Below are 17940 nucleotides of genomic sequence, written 5' to 3'. Positions count from 1 at the left end.
AGACCTGGGGCTGCTGGGCTCTGAAGGACAGGTTCTGCATGGCTGCTTTGGGGTCTGTTTGGAGTGAGGGCTTTGTGTGGCTTTCCTCAAGGTGTGAGGGAGGTGCAGGAATCTATGGACTCTGGTCTTCAGCAGAGTTCTGTTTGGCTTGGCAAAGCCCTCCAAGCTGACCCAGTCCAACCAACTCTGTGCCAAGGCTGGGGCTGCCCCATGGCCCTCAGCACCACAGCTCTGCCTCTAGGAAACACCTCCAGGGGTGGGCATTCAGCCACCTCCCTGGGCAGCCTGGGCCAGGCTTGAAGAACCTTTTCAGGGAAAGAAGTTTCTCCTGCTGCCTCCCTCCTAAATACTGAGCAAACTCCTGTCTTTCACCTGCAGACTTCATGGTCAGTGTGCTGTCTGAGGATGAGAACATCATCAAGAACATCAGCTCAGCCCGGGTCACCATGAGCATGTGGGAAGCACAGAGCCCTGGGGCTAAGGCACCCACTGCAGTAAGTCACCAGAATGGGCACCACGAGGCCAAACAGCTGGAGGAGGAGAAGCTTCCCTTCATTGCACTTGGGTCACTGTCCTGTTCTGGCCTTCACAGGACCAGGGTTTGGCTCCTGATGATACCAATTGGTGCTTGCTCAGCACTAACAGAGCCATGGAGCTGTTTGACTTGGAGAAGACCTCTAAGGTCATCCACTCCAACCACTGACTCAACACCACCATGGCCATCAAACCACGTCCCAGAGTGCTGTGGCCACCACTAAATATGGTCAGATTTGTGTTGTAGAATCATGGAGTGCTTTGGGTTGGAGAAGACCTTCAAGATGATCAAGTCCAACCATTCTCTAATTCTAGCCAGGCTGGTGGTAATCCACAGCCCTCAGCACCACACCTACAAGGCCTTGGAACACCTCCAGGGATGGGCACTCCACCACCAACCTGGGCAGCCTTGAGCACTCCTGCAGGGCAGAAATTGTTCCTCATGGCCATCCTGACCCAAGTTGTCACTGTCTCAGTGTCCAGGCTGTGTAAGGACCATGGTGGTGCTGCTCTGCAGGAGCTCACTGATGGCAGGCAGGCTGGTCAGAGCTGCCACCCTGCCCAGGCTCCAAGGATGAAGGCTCTGGGGTGAAGCCTGGCAGAAGGCTGCCTGGCCTCCAGCCTGGTGGGCAGCTCCCAGGTGGAAGTGCCTGGACCTGCAGTGCAGGGCACTGATTTTTGTGCCCCTCCTGTTGCAGGTGACAACATTCAGCTGCAGCAAGGTGAAGGAGGACAAGGAAGATGGCATCTTCTACTTCAGGTATGGCAGCATGCTGCTGCCACTCCTTGCAGGGCCAGGGGATGAGGTGCAGGCAAGAGGTTCAGGCTCTGCAGTGATCACAGTCTGGTCATTCAGGTTGGAAAAGACCTTTAAGGTCATCGAGTCCAACCAAGGTCCAGCTGCCATGGCAGATGTCTCCTGCCAGCCCCAGGTCCCAGCCAGCCTGGCTTTGAATACTTCCAGGCCTGGAGCCTCCACAGCTTCTCTGGGGGACCTGCTCCAGTGCCTCATGAGTTGTGTGGGCTGGAAAAGACCTTTGAGATCATTGAGTCCAAGCTACCATGGCCAAGGATGGGAACAAGGAGCCAGGCCCCAGCCTCTTGCCCCCCACAGCTCCTTCAGCTCTTGCTGAGCATTGCTCAGATGCCCTCTGGGGCTGCTCTTCTGCAGGCTGCACAGCCCCAGGGCTCTCAGCCTTTGCTCCTCACACAGCTGCTCCAGGCCCCTCAGCAGCTTTGCAACCTGCCCTGGACTCTCTCCAGTACTTCCCTGTCCCTGTAGAACTGCAGGGCAGAGCAAAGGCACAGGAGAGCCTCCCTGGCCCTGCTGGCCACAGGAGTTGGGAAGAGCACTCAGCTGTGAGTTGCCTGTGTGCTTGGCTGCTCCTCACCTCAGCACTAACTTTACTTTTGTTTGGACTTTGTTTTTCCTCAGGGATAAAATGATTCCAGAGAGAGTTGGCACTTACTGCATCCAGTTTACCTTTGCAGTGGACAAGCTGAATACCCTCAGGAGTGAGCAGGTTTGAGTCCATAACTCATTCCATGTCCTCTGGAATCAGCTGGGGGTGGAGGGGGTATGATCAGACACCTTCCAGACCCAGAGAGCAGCTTTCACCTGCAAGCTCTGCAGAACATTGCCATTGGTTAGAGTTGGGTGGGTTCAGCTGGTGTCTGAGCTTTTGGAACTGAGCAGAAATCAGAGAGTGCTTTGGTTTGGACCCATGGAATCCCAGAATGGCTCAGGTTGGAAGGGAGCTCAGAGCTCATCTGCTCCACCCTCCCCACCATGCCCAGGGACACCTCTCAACCAGACTCAGCTGCTCAAGGCCTCATCCAGCCTGGCCTTAAGCACCCCCAGGCAGGAGGCAGCCACAGCCTCCCTGGGCAGCCTGTGCCAGACTCTCACCACCCCCACACTCAAGAACTTCTTCCTCAGCTCCACTCTAACCCTGCTCTGCCTCAGCTCCAAACCATTCCCCTTGGCCTGTCTCCAGACACCCTCAGCAAAAGTCTCTCTGCAGCCTTCCTGCAGGATCCCTTCAGGTCCTGGCAGGCAGCTCTAAGGTCCCCCTGGAGCCTTCTCCTCTCCAGGCTGCACACCCCCAGCTCCCTCAGCCTGGCCTCACAGCAGAGGTCCAGCCATTCTCTATCTGCACCAAGTGCTGTGCAGCAGCAGAGCTGCCTCACTCCCATCCAGCAGAACTCAGTTATGAAAGGATTTCAAAGTCAGCTACGGGCAGCTGCTGTCCTGAGCAGAGCTCAGAGTGGTTTGGGCTGGAAAAATCCCTTGAAGATCTCTGGAGTCCAACTATTGTGCAGCTGTAGCAACTGGTGTTGAGCAGCACAGCTGCCTGCTGCCAGCCCAGCAGAGCTGTGTGCTGCTGCTCTGGGCTGCTGCTGCCTTTCTGCTGGTGTGCAGGGAGTTGCAGCATCCATGCATGGCCTTAAAAGCCTCCAGGCATGAGGCTTCCACCACCTCCCTGAGCAACCTCTTCCAGTCTCTCTTGGGGAAGAATTTCTTCCTAACATCCAATCTGAATCTCTCCATTTCTAGTTTTATTCCATTCCCCCCAGTCCTATCACTCCCTGACACCCTCAAAAGTCCCTTCCCAGCTTTCTTGGAGCCCCCTTCAGATACTGGAAGGCCACAAGAAGGTCTTCTCAGAGCCTTCTCTTCTCCAGACTGAACAGCCCCAACTCTCTCAGTCTGTCCTTATAGCAGAGCAGCTCCAGCCCTCTGCTCATCCTCACTGCCCTTCTCTAGACACCTTCCAGCACCTCCAGATCCCTCTTGTCATAGAGGCTCCAGAACTGGACACAGAGCTCTGGGTGAGGTCTCACCAGAGCAGAGCTGAGGGGCTAGTCCTGGGTGATCCTTGAGGCCCCATCCCACCCTACCAATTCCAATGATTCTATGCTGTGTGTTTGTTTCCTTCTCTTTCCCCCTGCTAGATCCTGGTGGAAGCTGTGCCCAACGCCCCTGTCCGCCTGGCCCCCGACTCCTTGCCAGCCACCCCGGCCGTGTCCAACGTCCATGCCCTGGCCAGCCGCACCCTGGTCAAGGACCTGCAGCTCCACGTGATGGTAACTGTGCCAGGGCTGCTGGGGCTCAGCTGGCAGCCCCCTGCACACAGCCACTGCCCCCCTGCTCTGCTCAGGGGCACAGCTGGCTGTCTGCTCCCTGTGGTGCCCTCCATGGGCACAGCTGGCTGCCTGCACACCCTGGTGCCCTGCATGGGCACAGCTGGCTGGCTGCTCACCCTGGTGCCCTGCATGGGCACAGCTGGCTGTCTGTTCACTCTGGTGCCCTCCATGGGCACAGCTGGCTGTCTGCTCACACTGGTGCCCTGCATGGGCACAGCTGGCTGTCTGCTCCCTGTGGTGCCCTGCATGGGCACAGCTGGCTGTCTGTTCACTCTGGTGCCCTGCATGGGCACAGCTGGCTGTCTGTTCACCCTGGTGCCCTGCATGGGCACAGCTGGCTGTCTGCTCCCTGTGGTGCCCTCCATGGGCACAGCTGGCTGTCTGTTCACCCTGGTGCCCTCCATGGGCACAGCTGGCTGTCTGCTCCCTGTGGTGCCCTCCATGGGCACAGCTGGCTGTCTGTTCACCCTGGTGCCCTCCATGGGCACAGCTGGCTGTCTGCTCCCTGTGGTGCCCTCCATGGGCACAGGTGGATGTCTACTCCACCATTCCTGTCAGGAGGTGACCCTGCAGCCCCCCACTGCTGGCAGCTGATGAGCCAAAGCCAGCAGGGGAGGAGTCATTGCCTGCAGCTGGTGGCCCTGAGCACCCTTTCTGCCCTCTTCCCTTGCAGGATCAGTACAACAACCACGCTGGCACTGAGCTGGGGGGCAGAGTCCTGGCCAAGATCAAGAGCCCTGTTGAGGAGGACATTGAGGTGCCCCAGTTCCAGGGCAAGGTGGAATTCCCCCTGGACAAGGGCTCAGCTTGCATTGTAAGTGTGGCTGAAATCTCTCCTCAGCTCCTTAGCAGCAGGCCTGGGGAGGTCTCTGTGGCCTCCAGGGCCTAAGGAGGCCTCTGCAGCCTCCCAGCTGAGCTCACCCTGCTTCCTGCTGTGGGGAGGGTTTGCAGAAATGAGGCTGGGGCCAGGCTCTGCTTGGTGGTGCCCAGGGACAGGCCAAGGGGCCAGGGGCACAGAATGGAAAGCAGGAGGTGGCAGCTGAGCAGGAGGAGAAAGTTGTTTGGTGTGAGGGTGCTGGAGGCCTGGAGCAGGCTGCCCAGAGAGGTTGTGGAGTCTCTCCTGGTGTGGAGAGCTTCCAACCCCCCCTGGGCACTGTGCTGCTGGGCAAGCTGCTGTGGGTGCCCTGCTGGAGCAGGGGTTGGGCTGGGGGAGCTCCAGAGCTCCCTTCCCACCCCTCCAGGCTGGGACTGTGTCAGACTGAGGAGATGAGCAGAGGAAGAATTGTTCTCCCAGAACTTCTGCTGAGGCACCCTCTGGGCTGGGCTGGTGGGAAGAATTTAGTGCAGGTCTCTCTGGATCTGCTGGAGGTGTTCAAGACCATGCTGGATGAGGCCTTGAGCAACCTGAGCTGGTGAGAGGTGTCCCTGCCCATGGCAGGGGTTTGGAGCTGGATGATCTCTGAGCAGCTCTCCAACCCAGGCCATTCTGTGACTCTGTGACCTGCTGTCTGCTCCCATGGTCACAGCAGCAGCAGCAGCTCAGCACTGGCCATGGTTTGCTGTTCCCTCCCTGTGCTCATGCTCTGGGGCTCTTCACTGTTCCAGCTGTTGTTGTGCAACCCAGGAGAGCTTGCAGGACATGGATTTTGTAAGCACAAAACACAAGAGAGCCAAAGGGCTAAGAGGGACAATTGCTGCAGGTCTTTGGGGTCATTCTGTGGGTGAGCTCTAAAAGGCACCTCCAGGCCAGCACTCAGGTCCCACACGGCATTGCTGGGAGCTTGGGAGGTTTGGTGTTTGAAGGATGTTTCTGTGATGGGACCTCAGCAGTTAACAGAACCTTCTGCTTGGTTGTTTGTTGGCTTAGAACCTGGTGCTGGCTGAGAACAGCCCTGGAAGGGACAGCACTGAGTATGTCCTTGTGTTTGAGCCAGAAGTGCCAGCTCTGAAGAAGCCTCTGGAGCCCTACCACCTGTCCTTCATGTTCTACAATGGTAGGTGCAGCCCACACACTGCCTGAGGAGCAGGGATCCATGCAGTGGCTTGGGCTGCAAGGGACCTCAGAGCTCATCCACTGCAACCCCCTGCCATGGGACACCTCCCACCAGCACAGGCTGCTCAAGGCCTCACCCAGCCTGGCCTTGAACACCTCCAGGGAGGGAACATCCACAGCCTCCCTGGGCAACCTCTTCCAGACTCTCCCCACCCTCACTGTCAACAATTTCTTCCTCCTCTCCACTCTCCATCTCCCCTCTCCCAGCTCAAAGCCATTGTCCCTCCTCCTGTCACTCCCAGTCCAAAGTCCCTCCCCAGCTCTCCTGGAGCCCCTTCAGGTACTGGAATGCTGCTCTGAGGTCTCCCTGGAACCTTCTTTTCTCCAGGCTGAACAGCCCCAGCTCCCTCAACCTGTCCCCACAGGGGAGGTTCTGCAACCCTCTGATCATCATTGTGGCCTCCTCTGGCTCCTCTCCAACAGCTCCAGGTCCTTCTTGTGCTGCAGGCCCCAGAGCTGGAGGCAGTGCTGCAGGTGGGGTCTGAGCAGAGCAGAGGGGCAGAATCCCCTCCCTGTGCTGCTGCTCTCCCTGCTCTGGATGCAGCTCAGCACACACTGCCTGCTGGGCTGCCTGGGACCATTGCTGGCCCCTGAGGAGTTTGTCACCAACTGACACCCCCCAGACCTTCTCCTCCAGGCTGCTCCTGAGCCACTCCTCACCTAGCCTGGGTTTGTGCTTGGCATTGCCCTGACCCAGCTGCAGGAACCTTGCCCTTGGCCTTGTTGAACTGCCCGAGGTTGGCTTGAGCTCATCTCTGCAGCCTGTCCACGTCCCTCTGGATGGATCCCTTCCCACCACAGAGCTTGGTGTCACCCCCAGAGTCACTGAGGGAGCACTCAGCAGCTGCTTTTAGTCCATGACAGTTCTTCAGAGTGGTGCCATGGCCTGGCTGATTTTGCTGCTGCTCACCCCAACAAAACCCTCCCTTGCCTGTTCCTTGCTCATTGTATTTCACCCTAAATGTCCATTTCTGTGTTTCTGTAGATTTCAAGAAGCAGCAGCAGATGGCAACACTCACAAAGGAGAGGGACCAGTTATCCCAGTCCATAGGTGTCTACAGGAACTGGTTTGAGACCAACAGTCAGCTTGTAAATGAACTCAAATGTAAGTTCAGTCAGAGAGAGAGAAGGTAACTTCCTGGGAATTAAACCATTTGGGTTTTTTGCTTTGGGAATGTATAAAGAGAGAGAAAAATCCCTGTTGGAATGGTGAGAGAGTAAGGAGACGGGGGGAGCTTTGCTTTAGCAGGGTTGGACTGGCCCAGGAAGGGTCTTGGGCTGAGGCAGAACTGCCAGAGGAGGAACAAAACCGCTGACACTGTCTGGGGGTCAGGGGGGAGGTTCCAATGGGCTGCCCAAGGAGGCTGCAGATTCTCCCTCCCTGGAGGTGTTCAAGGCCAGGCTGGATGAGGCCCTGAGCAACATGGGCTGGTGGGAGGTTGAAGCTCTTCAAGGTTGATGGTCTTGAAGGTCCCTTCCAAGCTACCCCAAGGGCTGTGATTCTGCCCAGGAGTGCCCTGCACCCCCTCTCTGCAGTGGGTGTCAGAGTGCTCATCCCTCTGCAAACTCAGCATGGCCTAAAAACAAACCATGGATGGTCCTCTTCCAAAGGGCTGCTCTTGCCCTCCCTTGCCCCCAGTCCCTCGGGGTAGTTGTGGGTCTGGCCCCACTGCTTCTGCCTGAAGCTGCTTAGCAGCTGGGCAAAGGATCCTGGTGGCCCAGCCCTGATAGCCTGTGCTGAAGTGAAGGAGCAGAGAGGATCAGCTGTGGGGGGCACTGTTCTGAGAGGCTGCAAGCAGGGGTCCACTGCTCTGAAAGATTCCCTTGCTTTCTGATTTGCTTGCTTGCAGGTCAGGTTAAAGAGGCTGAAACAAGAGAAACTCACCTGAAAAACGAGCTGAGGAAACACCAGATTGAAGTGCCACAGACAAACACAGTAAGGCTGCTCCCTCCCTACCCTGCACAGCTACAGCACAAAACCTAAACCCAGCCTTGAGAGGAACCACAAAGCTAAACCCAACCTTGAGAGGAACCACAAAGCTAAACCTAACCTTGAGAGGAACCACAAAGCTAAACCCAACCTTGAGAGGAACCACAAAGCTAAACCCAACCTTGATAGGAACCACAAAGCTAAACCCAGCCTTGAGAGGAACCACAAAGCTAAACCCAACCTTGAGAGGAACCACAAAGCTAAACCCAACCTTGAGAGGAACCACAAAGCTAAACCCAACCTTGAGAGGAACCACAAAGCTAAACCCAACCTTGAGAGGAACCACAAAGCTAAACCCAGTCTTGAGAGGAACCACAAAGCTAAACCCAATCTTGAGAGGAATCACAAAGCTAAACCAAACCTTGGTAGGAATCACAAAGCTAAACCCAACCTTGAGAGGAACCACAAAGCTAAACCAAACCTTGGCAGGAATCACAAAGCTAAACCCAACCTTGGTAGGAACCACAAAGCTAAACCCAACCTTGATAGGAATCACAAAGCTAAACCCAACTTTGAGAGGAACCACAAAGCTAAACCAAACCTTGGCAGGAATCACAAAGCTAAACCCAACCTTGGTAGGAACCACAAAGCTAAACCCAACCTTGATAGGAATCACAAAGCTAAACCCAACCTTGAGAGGAACCACAAAGCTAAACCCAGCCTTGAGAGGAACCACAATGGGCTCCTTGCCCAGATGGAGGTGGGTGACAAGTGGTGTCCCTCAGGGGTCTGTACTGGTCCCAGTGCTGTTCAATCTCCTCATCAGTGCTACAGACACTGAGATTGGGGCACCCTCAGCAGCTTTGGAGATGACACCAAGCGGAGTGGTGCTGTTGGTAAGGCTGAAGGGTGGGATGGAGCCATCCAGAGGGACCTGGACAGGCTGCAGAGGTGGCTGGGGAGAACCTCGTGAGGTTCAGTAAGGCAAAGGGCAAGGCTGTGGATTATTTTTGTTGGTATGAACTTGATGGACACCAGGTAAAGTAACTTCCCCTGCAGCTCAGCCCCCTGACCCCTGCTCACCAAGCTGCCCTTCCAATTCCCAGCTCCAGTATGTGGATTCTCTGATCAAACAAAAGCTGTTGGACCAAGAGGGAGTGAGGAAGCAGCCCAGGAGAACCTGCACCCTCCCAAACTATCCAAAAGGCAACCCAGATGTCCTAGGCAAGGTGAGGTTCCTTTTGGCATTCAGGTGAGGTCTGTGGGCTCCAGGAAGTGGGAGTGATGAAAAATGAGCCAGCTGTAGGAGCAGGTCCAGAGGAGGCCACAAAGATGATCCAAGGGCTGGAGCAGCTCTGCTGAGAGGCCAGGCTGAGAGGGAGCTGGGGGTGTGCAGCCTGGAGAGGAGAAGGCTCCAGGGGGACCTTAGAGCTGCCTGCCAGGACCTGAAGGGATCCTGCAGGAAGGCTGCAGAGAGACTTTTGCTGAGGGTGTCTGGAGACAGGCCAAGGGGAATGGTTTGGAGCTGAGGCAGAGCAGGGTTAGAGTGGAGCTGAGGAAGAAGTTCTTGAGTGTGAGGGTGGTGAGAGTCTGGCACAGGCTGCCCAGGGAGGTTGTGGCTGCCTCCTGCTTGGGGGTGTTGAAGTCCAGGCTGGATGAGGCCTTGAGCAGCTGAGTCTAGCCGAGAGGTGTCCCTGGGCATGGCAGGAGGTTGGAGCAGCTGAGCTTTGAGGTCCCTTGCATCCTGAGCCATGCTGTGAGAGCTCTGCCATCTCTGGGCAGGGTTCAGGAGGTGGCCTCCTAGCCCCTGGGCACAGCCCTGCTGCCGGAGCCGCGGAGCAGGGGCTGGGCAGGGTCCAGGCACTGCCGCAGGGCCATGTTGGGGCCGTGCAGGGCAGGTGTGTGCCGCTGTGACCCTCCCCTCCCTGCTGCAGATCGCACACCTGGCCCAGATCGAGGACAACGAGGCGGCCAAGGTCATCTCCTGGCACCTGGCCAGCGACATGGACTGCGTGGTGACGCTGAGCACCCAGGCCGCCCGCGCCATCTTCGACGAGACCCAGGGCCGCCAGCAGGTCCTGCCCCTCGACTCCATCTACAAGAAGACTCTGCCAGACTGGAACAGGTAGAGCAGCAGCTGCTGCAGCTGCCCCTGCTGGGGGGAGCCTGCTTGGCTCCGGGGCTGGCTTCAGACTCCCAGCCTGCTGGGGCCTGGAAGGGACCTCCAGATCCCCGTGGTCTCAGGCAGGTCACCTGCGGGAGGTTTGGGGGCAGATCACAGCTCAGTGCTGTCCCAGATCGGCTTTGGGACAGCTCAACCCCACTGCCATGGCTGGCAGGGCTGGGGTCACAGCTGCAGGAGCAGCAGCTGGGGCTGGGTGGGCTGCAGGGCTGCCTTCAGCCTCACTGTGTTGGCAGCCTGGGTCACTCAGGTAGGGCTGAGCTGCTCTCAGCCCCTGGGCTGGGCAGTGGGCAGCAGCATTGAGCTGAGCCCCTGCCCTGTGCTCTCTCCCTTGCCCCTGGCAGGCCCCTGCCCCACCTGCGGAATGGGAAGATCTGCTTCAAGCCCGTGGGCAACCCTGTGTTTGCCAGAGACCTGCTGAGCTTCCCTGACAGTGTGGAGCACTGCCAGACAGGTGAGCTTGGGGCTCCTCACTCTAAGAAGGACAGTGAGGAGCTGGAGCAGGGCCAGAGAAGGGCAACAGAGCTGGGGAAGGGTCTGGAGAACAGGGCTGGGGAGGGACCACAGAGCTAAACTCAGCCTTGAGAGGAACCACCAGGCTGGGGAGGAGCAGCTGAGGGAGCTGGGGGTGTTCAGTGTGGGGAAGAGGAGGCTGAGGGGAGACCTCATTGCTCTCTACAGCTCCCTGAGAGGAGGCTGGAGCCAGGTGGGGGTTGGGCTCCTCTCCCTAGGATCAGGTGATAGAAGGAGAGGAAATTATCTGAAATTGTGCCAGGGCAGGGTTAGGTTGTTGATAAGGAACAATTTCTGTGCTGCAAGAGTGGTCAGGAAGTGGCACAGGCTGCCCAGGGAGGTGGTGAATTCCCCATCCCTGGAGGTGTTCCAGGAAGGAGTGGCCATGGCACTTGGGCCATGGTTTGGTGGCTGTGGTGGGGTTGGGTTGCTGGTTGGACTGGATGATCACAGAGGGCTTTTCCCACCCAAACACTTCTCTGATTCTCTGAATAAAGCCAGTTTTAAGTCCAGGTCACTTCAGAAAGTTCTTGTCAGAGACTTTGGCCATAAATTCTTCTTTGTGTCCCTTGGGGGAATTCAGAGACCCCAAAGCTTTGCACTCCTCATGTGAAGCCACATCACAGCAGGCTCATGTAGAAGAGCAAGCAGAAGCAAAGCAGGAAGCTGAGTGGGACATCAGCCTGAGGAGGGTTCCTTTGCCCCAGTGCATGCTGAGCTATCAGCAGAATGCTGTGGGGCAGAGGCAGTGCTGCCAGCAGGCAGAGGGCTCCCTGCAGCAGCTCCTCCACGTTGCCTTTTGCAGTGTTTGGGATGCTCCTGGGTGACACCATCATCATAGACAACCTGGATGCTGCCAACCACTACAGGAAGGAGGTGAGACCTGGCTGTATAAGCTGACCCAGGGCAGCCCCACTGCTGCTTTAGCCCCCAGTGTGTTGAGGCTCTGCAGGTCTTGGTGCAGCTAACAGCTCCTGGCAGGGTGACCTCAGCTGCTTCCATCAGGTGGTTTCAGCTCTGCTCTCAGTGTGCAGTGCAGGGTCTGCAAGAACAAAACCCAGGGGCCTGAGGCAAGGGCTTGGGGTTCAGACCCACTGAGGAGACTTGGAGAGCTCTCTGTGAGCCATGTGGCTGAGGTTTGGTGGGACACAGGCAGGAGTCTCAGGGGAAGGTCTGAAGCTCAAGAGTGTGGAGTGGAAACAGTTCAGCACAAGGGTGCAGAGCTGCACTCCTCACACACTGAGCTGCTGGGGCTGGGCAGTCCTGGTGTCCCCTCCCCAGGAGGATGAGAAGCTGTGCTGCAGGGCTCCTCTTAGGGCAACAAGTGGAGAAGGAGCCCCTGGGTTGTCTGCTCTGTTCCTCAGCTCTGTGTGCAGCACAGATCTGCTGCTCTGTGCTCCTGGCTGCTGCTCGCAGCTGCCAGCCCAGGCCTGCACCCAGCACCCTGCAGGACTGAGACCAGCTCTTGGGGTCTATGTCCTTGGGGCAGCTCTGGAGACAGAGGTCAGAGCTCCACAGGCAAAAACCTGCCCTGCACTTCCTGACCTCTCCTGTGGTCGATGCTGACACAGAGCTCCCTCTGAGAGGTGACCTGCCCAGGTGGACCCTCCTGAGTGCCACCTTGTGCCCTTTTCCCTGTCCCTGGGCACCACTGAGCAGAGCCTGGCCCCAGCCTCTTGCCCCCCACAGGCCCTTTAGATCTTGCTGAGCATCGCTCAGATGCCCTCTGGGCCCATGAGCTAGAGCTCCATCAGACAGCTTCTGATGAGGGCCAGGCTGCAGCCCAGCTGGAAGCCAGAGCTGCCCAGCTGGGGTCCTGTGGTAGTTTTAGGCTATGCCTTTAAATTTTTTACACAGATCTTAAACAGAAAAGTAGTAAAGTGTAAATAAATCTCTATTGGGTGTAAAAAGGAAAATAATGATAGTTCTAAACAATCCCATTGGAGAGATGAGGGACTTAAACTAGTTGTACCACAACAATCTCTCTCTCTCCTCACTTCCTCAGGCTGGGAGATGCTAACTTTGTGCTTCTGCTGGCTTCTGTTTGACCTTGGCTGCATTGTTTTGGCTCAGTCTAACATCTCTCTGCTCTTTCACTTGGCCCTTTTTGTGTGCAGGGTGGGTAGGGAGGAGCAGGCAGAGAGAAGGTATTAGCTTCCCCTGGTCTTTGGCCAGGGAGGGTCCTTGTGCTGTTTATTAATTGTAAACACCTGCAAATATTGTAAATATTTGCAGCAGGAGCAGGGAAGTCCTTCTGCCCTGTGCTCATCTCTGGTTAGACCACACCTTGAGTACTGTGCCCAGTTCTTGGCTCCTCAGTTTAAGAAGGACACTGAGATACTTGAATGTGTCCAGAGAAGGGCAATGAGGCTGGGGAGGGGTCTGGAGCACAGCCCTGTGAGGAGAGGCTGAGGGAGCTGGGGGTGTTCAGCCTGGAGAAGAGGAGGCTCAGGGCAGACCTCATTGCTGTCTACAACTACCTGAAGGGAGGTTGTAGCCAGGTGGGGGTTGGGCTCTTCTCCCAGGCACCCAGTGACAGGAGGAGAGGACACAGTCTCGAGCTGTGCCAGGGGAGGTTTAGGCTGGAGGTGAGGAGAAAGAGCAATTGGCCATTGGGATGTGCTGCCCAGGGAGGTGGTGGAGTCACCGTCCCCGGAGGTGTCAAAGAAAAGCTTGGATGTGGCAGTTGGAGCCATGGTTTGGTTGTGGGGAGGTGTTAGGCATTAGGTGAGAGGTTGGACTTGAGCTCTGAGGCCTTTTCCAGCCTGGCTGCTCCTGTGAGTCTGTAAGTGTTGTCTGTTCTGTACACCTCCTTCGCGTTCCGGTGTAGAGGGGAGCTTTGCTTGTAAATACAGCTTCCATTTGCTTCCAGCCGAGCTGCTCTGGCAAGTTGAGTTTTGGGGAGGGGGAGGGAAATGTTCAAGCCAAGCACAGGGCCCCGTGCTGCCCTGCAGCTGCTGACTGTTGCCCTGGTGCAGGTGGTGAAGCTGACACACTGCCCCACGCTGCTGACCCGGGAGGGCGACCGCATCCGCAGCAACGGCAAGTTCGGGGGCCTGCAGAACAAGGCTCCCCCCATGGACAAGCTGCGGGGAATGGTCTTTGGAGCCCCCATCCCCAAGCTCTACTCGGCCTTCTCAGCACAGATAGGTGGGTCCCAGGCTCGTGGGCACACAGCTGTGGCTCTCTGCTCCCTCCTGGCCCAGGCCAAGGGAAGAGCTTCAGCTTAGCTCCAAGCTCTTCGGAGGAGTGTGGCCTCGGCCAGGTCCTCCCCGTGAGTTCCCCTTCCCAGCAGCTGAAGTTTGGGAAACACCAAATTAAGAGATCAGGAGAGGTTCCTCCTTCTCTTGAGGCTCACTAAAGGCTCTAAGCAGTGGTGACTGTTCAGAGAGCCACCAGGAAAGCTTGAGCTGGTTGAATTCCAAAGAGGAAGGACTTGAGGGTGCTGGATGAATCCAGAGAAGGGCAACAGAGCTGGGGAAAGGGTCTGCAGAACAGGGATGGGGAGGAGGAGGCTGCTGAGGGACCTGGGGATGTTCAGCCTGGAGGAGGTTGAGGGGAGACCTCATTGTTCCCTGAGAGCAGGCTGGAGCCAGGTGGGGGTTGGGCTCTTCTCCCAAGGAACAAGGGACGGGACAAGAGGAAATGGCCTCAAGCTGACCCAGGGGAGGTTCAGGTTGGCCATGAGGAAGAATTTCTGCCCCGAAAGAGTTGTCCAGGCCTGGTCCAGGCTGCCCAGGGTAGTAGTGCAGTCCCCATCCCTGGGAGGGTTTCAAAGCCCTGGAGATGTGGTGCTGAGGGATGCAGGTTGGTGGTGCCCTGGCAGTGCTGGGCTAAGGCTTGGGCTGGATGATCCTCAAGGTCTTCTCCAGCCAAAAGGATTCTGTGATTCTCCAAAAGCAGGGAGAAAGTGGAGAAGCTGGAGAGCCTTGCTCAGTGTCCCCCTGGGCAGCAGCCACAGCTGGCCCCTCCTGCAAGCATGGTGTGAGCACAGAGGGGCAGGAGGTGGTCATGGCCATGGCCCTCACCTGCTGAGGTCTTACTGACAGCATTCCTGGTGTGGTGGTGGTGGCTTGGCTGGCTGTCACCCCCCTGCCATCTCCTTGGTGGCACACAGGGAAGCTGGGGGTGGACTCCATGGCTCTGAATGCAGAGATGCCAGGAGCACACAGGGAGAGCAGTGAGCAGGAGCCCAGAGCTGAGGAGGGCTGTGCAGAAAGCCCTGCTGGCCAGCAGTCAGCTCAGACATGGCCTCCACCAGAGCAGAGTCACCCCCACACTGGCTGTGGTCCTTTGGCAGCATGTCCTCGGGGTGGCTGGGAGAAGGGCCACCCAGTTTGGCTGGGGGCTTCCAGGTGGTGCTTCTGGAAGGGGGGTCCCATGTCCATCCTCCCCGTGTGGGGCTTCTGTCTGGTGTAAGGATCTGAATCCAGAGCACCCCTGGGTTCCTCCTGGCTTGTTCTTGGCTTCCTCCTGGGTTACTCCTGGGTCTTTAGCTGTTGTCCTCTTCCCCCAGACCTTCTTCAGCAATACCGAGCAGCAGTGGTCAAGCTGGACCATGTCAACAAGGACCTGGACTTGCATCTGCAGTCCCTGCAGACTCCAGAAGCACAGAAGAAAAAGCAGGAGCTTGCTGAGCAGGAGAAGAGCCTCAAGCTCATAGAACAGAAACTGGGTAGGTGGCTGTGTGGTGTTGTGGTGCCCTGAAGGAGGAGAGGAAGGGTTAACTGCACCCAGATGTCCTCTGCTCCTAGAAACCAGCAGCTTCAGGCTCTGCAGGAAGGGCTTGGAGGAGCTTAGGGATGTCTCATTTTAGGGAACTGCTGAATTTCAGCTGCCATCCAGGGAGATCTGCTCAGGCTGGGCAGCTGGGGAGAGGAACCTCTTGGAGTTCAACCAGGGCAGCTGTAGGGGCCTGCCCCTGGGGAGGAACAACCTCCTGCAGCAGTGCAGCTGAGGGGGGACCTGCTGGGAAGCAGCTCCAAGGAGAAGGAGCTGGGAGTGCTGAGGGGCAAGGTCCCCAGGAGCCAGCAATGTCCCCTGGGGGCCAGGAAGGCCAAAGGTGTCCTGGGGGCCATCAAGACTGTGGCCATCATGCCAAGGGAGGTTCTTCTTCCCCTCTGCTCTGCCCTGGTGAGGCCACAGCTGCATGCTGGGCCCAGTTTCCTGGTTACAGATGGAGGCTTTGTCACTTCAAATCATTTCTGATGTTCAGGATGTTTGAAAGGCTGTGACCGACCCAAGCAGGTGGCTTCATCTCCCTTGTCTGACCTCCTGGAGAGATCTCTCCTGCCCTTCCAGCTCCAGCTCTGCTGTCACAGGCCCATCTGTGACCCTCAGGATTCATCCTTTCATTGATTCCTCCTCCTTGGTGGCTCTTCCCCAGGCATGACCTCCTCAGAGCGCGTCTCAGGGTCCCTGCTGCAGCCTATCCCACTGGAGATGTCCAACAGCCCCAGCCCTGCCAAGAGGATGAGGAGAGAGACCTCCAAGAAGCTCTATGGGTGAGTGCTCTGAGGCCAGCCAGCACTGCCCAGGGCTGCATGCCCACCCAGACCCAGCCTGCAACCCAGGAGGTGACACCTAAGCAGGAGGAGAAACTGATTAAATGGAGGTAGACCATGAGAAGAAACCTCTTGGGTTTCCTCACAGAGCTGCTGAGGGGCCTGGAGCAGCTCTGTGAGGAGCAAAGGCTGAGAGCCCTGGGGCTGTGCAGCCTGCAGAAGAGCAGCCCCAGAGGGCATCTGAGCAATGCTCAGCAAGAGCTGAAGGAGCTGTGGGGGGCAAGAGGCTGGGGCCAGGCTCTGCTGAGTAGTGCCCAGGGACAGGCCAAGGGGCACAGAGTGGAAGGCAGGAGGTGGCAGCTGAGCAGGAGGAGAAAGTTGTTTGGTGTGAGGGTGCTGGAGGCCTGGAGCAGGCTGCCCAGAGAGGTTGTGGAGTCTCCTGGTGTGGAGAGCTTCCAACCCCCCTGGGTACTGTGGTGCTGGGCAAGCTGCTGTGGGTGCCCTGCTGGAGCAGGGGTTGGGCTGGGGGAGCTCCAGAGGTCCCTCTAGATCTACTGGAGGCTCAGGGCTAGGCAGGATGAGGCCTTGAGCAACCTGGGCTGGTGGGAGATATCCCTGCCCCTGGCAGGGGGTTGGAGCTGGATGATCTCTGAGCTCCCTTCTGATCTCGTCCATTCTGGGTCAGTATGAATTGGACACAAATCAATTAATGAATCCCTTTAATTCCTGTCCCCCTGTGCCCCTTAGAGCAGCAGGGAGAGGGAGGGTGAGGGTTGGTGCTGAGCTGCTGTGCTCTCTCCCCCAGCTCTGAGGAATGGATCTCCTCTGCCTCCAAGAAGCAGCCCCAGGTGCTGCCGCTGTGTGCCACGGAGCTCAATGGGACGCGCAAGAGGAAGGCCTAGAGCCCAGCTGCAGGAGGTGGCTTCTGCCCTGCCAGGCAGTCTGTGCTGCTGGGAGCCAGCAGCAGCAGCAGCCCCCGGGGGCTCAGCTTTGTACAGTACAGTTCTGTTTCTGAAGGCTTCCAGGAGTTCTGTGCGCAGAGGGACAGCAACCCCCTGGGCGGAGGAGCTGACAACTACCAGTTTTTATTTATGAGAACCAAACCTTTGCAATAAAACAGCTTCAGTTCAACAGCTGCACCCCTGCTGCACCCCTGCTGCACCCCTGCTGCACCCCTGCTGCACCCCTGGCACCCTGCCCCCCTGCGCAGCAGCTCCTGCCCCAGGGAGGACACAACTCCATTGCTGAATGGGCTTCTGCCAAGCCAGGTGTGCCCAGAGCCAACCACAGCTCTTGGCAGAGTCTTTGGGTGGTGAGCAGCAGGCAGGTGTCTGGCCACAGAGGAACTGCCAGCTCCTGCAGCAGGGGACAGAGGAGTAGCTCCTGAGCATAGAAGTGGAACAAGTTCTCCAGGAGGGGGTTGTGGAGGGGAAGAGGGCTGAGGGGGGATGCTTGGAGGGTGCAGAGGAGTTGGCCTGCTGGGAAGCAGCTCCAAGGAGAAGGAGCGGGGAGTGCTGGGGGGCAACAAGGTCCCCCAGGAGCCAGCAGTGTGCCTTGGTGGCCAAGAAGGCCAGAGGTGTGCTGGGGGGGATGAAGAAGAGTGTGGCCAGAAGGGCAAGGGAGGTTCTCCTGCCCCTCTGCTCTGCCCTGGTCAGGCCACAGCTGCAGTGCTGGGGCCAGTGCTGTGCTCCCCAGTGCCAGAGGGACAGAGAACTGCTGGAGAGAGTCCAGGGGACCAACAGCAGCAGAGAACTGCAGTGACAAGGACATGAAATGAGTGCTTCACTCAAAGGAGCACTGGGCTGGCATGTTCCTGCCCTCCCTCACAGCCAAGAAGGTGCCCTTGGCACCCCAAGGATCTTCTACCAGGTAACCTGTACAGGTCTGACACCCAGGCCTGCTGTCCTGGGAAAGCAGCTGAGGGGCTGGAGGAAGAGCAGCTGAAGGGGCTGGGAGAGGTGGTTGTGCAAGAGGCAGATTGCTGCCAGCCTGAGGAATGCAGTGAGAAGAATTCTGCCCAGCAATGGAGGAGGCCTCTGCCAGCTGCTCAACATCTCCTTTTCTTCAGCAGAGCCCT

General features: G+C 57.6%; 1 protein-coding gene across 1 annotated transcript in view; it reads left to right on the top strand.

Moving 5' to 3' along the window:
- The window catches only part of SMCHD1 (structural maintenance of chromosomes flexible hinge domain containing 1), a 66004-nt gene extending 49179 nt beyond the window's left edge, over positions 1 to 16825 (top strand). The window contains exons 33-48 of the mRNA XM_054381622.1: positions 379 to 494; positions 1233 to 1294; positions 1970 to 2057; positions 3490 to 3621; positions 4355 to 4495; positions 5549 to 5675; positions 6720 to 6839; positions 7585 to 7670; positions 8771 to 8893; positions 9599 to 9789; positions 10191 to 10300; positions 11165 to 11235; positions 13338 to 13509; positions 14876 to 15034; positions 15746 to 15863; positions 16669 to 16825. Of these exons, the coding sequence (XP_054237597.1) occupies positions 379 to 494; positions 1233 to 1294; positions 1970 to 2057; positions 3490 to 3621; positions 4355 to 4495; positions 5549 to 5675; positions 6720 to 6839; positions 7585 to 7670; positions 8771 to 8893; positions 9599 to 9789; positions 10191 to 10300; positions 11165 to 11235; positions 13338 to 13509; positions 14876 to 15034; positions 15746 to 15863; positions 16669 to 16765 (1913 nt within the window). The 3' untranslated portion in view covers positions 16766 to 16825. The remainder of the gene's footprint in view (positions 1 to 378; positions 495 to 1232; positions 1295 to 1969; positions 2058 to 3489; positions 3622 to 4354; positions 4496 to 5548; positions 5676 to 6719; positions 6840 to 7584; positions 7671 to 8770; positions 8894 to 9598; positions 9790 to 10190; positions 10301 to 11164; positions 11236 to 13337; positions 13510 to 14875; positions 15035 to 15745; positions 15864 to 16668) is intronic.
- Positions 16826 to 17940: the final 1115 nt, after the last annotated feature.

Source organism: Indicator indicator, chromosome 6 (assembly GCF_027791375.1).
Source record: "Indicator indicator isolate 239-I01 chromosome 6, UM_Iind_1.1, whole genome shotgun sequence".
In the NCBI taxonomy this organism is placed as follows: domain Eukaryota; kingdom Metazoa; phylum Chordata; class Aves; order Piciformes; family Indicatoridae; genus Indicator; species Indicator indicator.
The sequence above is the reverse complement of the archived record's forward strand: the minus strand, read 5'-3'. Positions and strand labels throughout refer to the sequence as shown.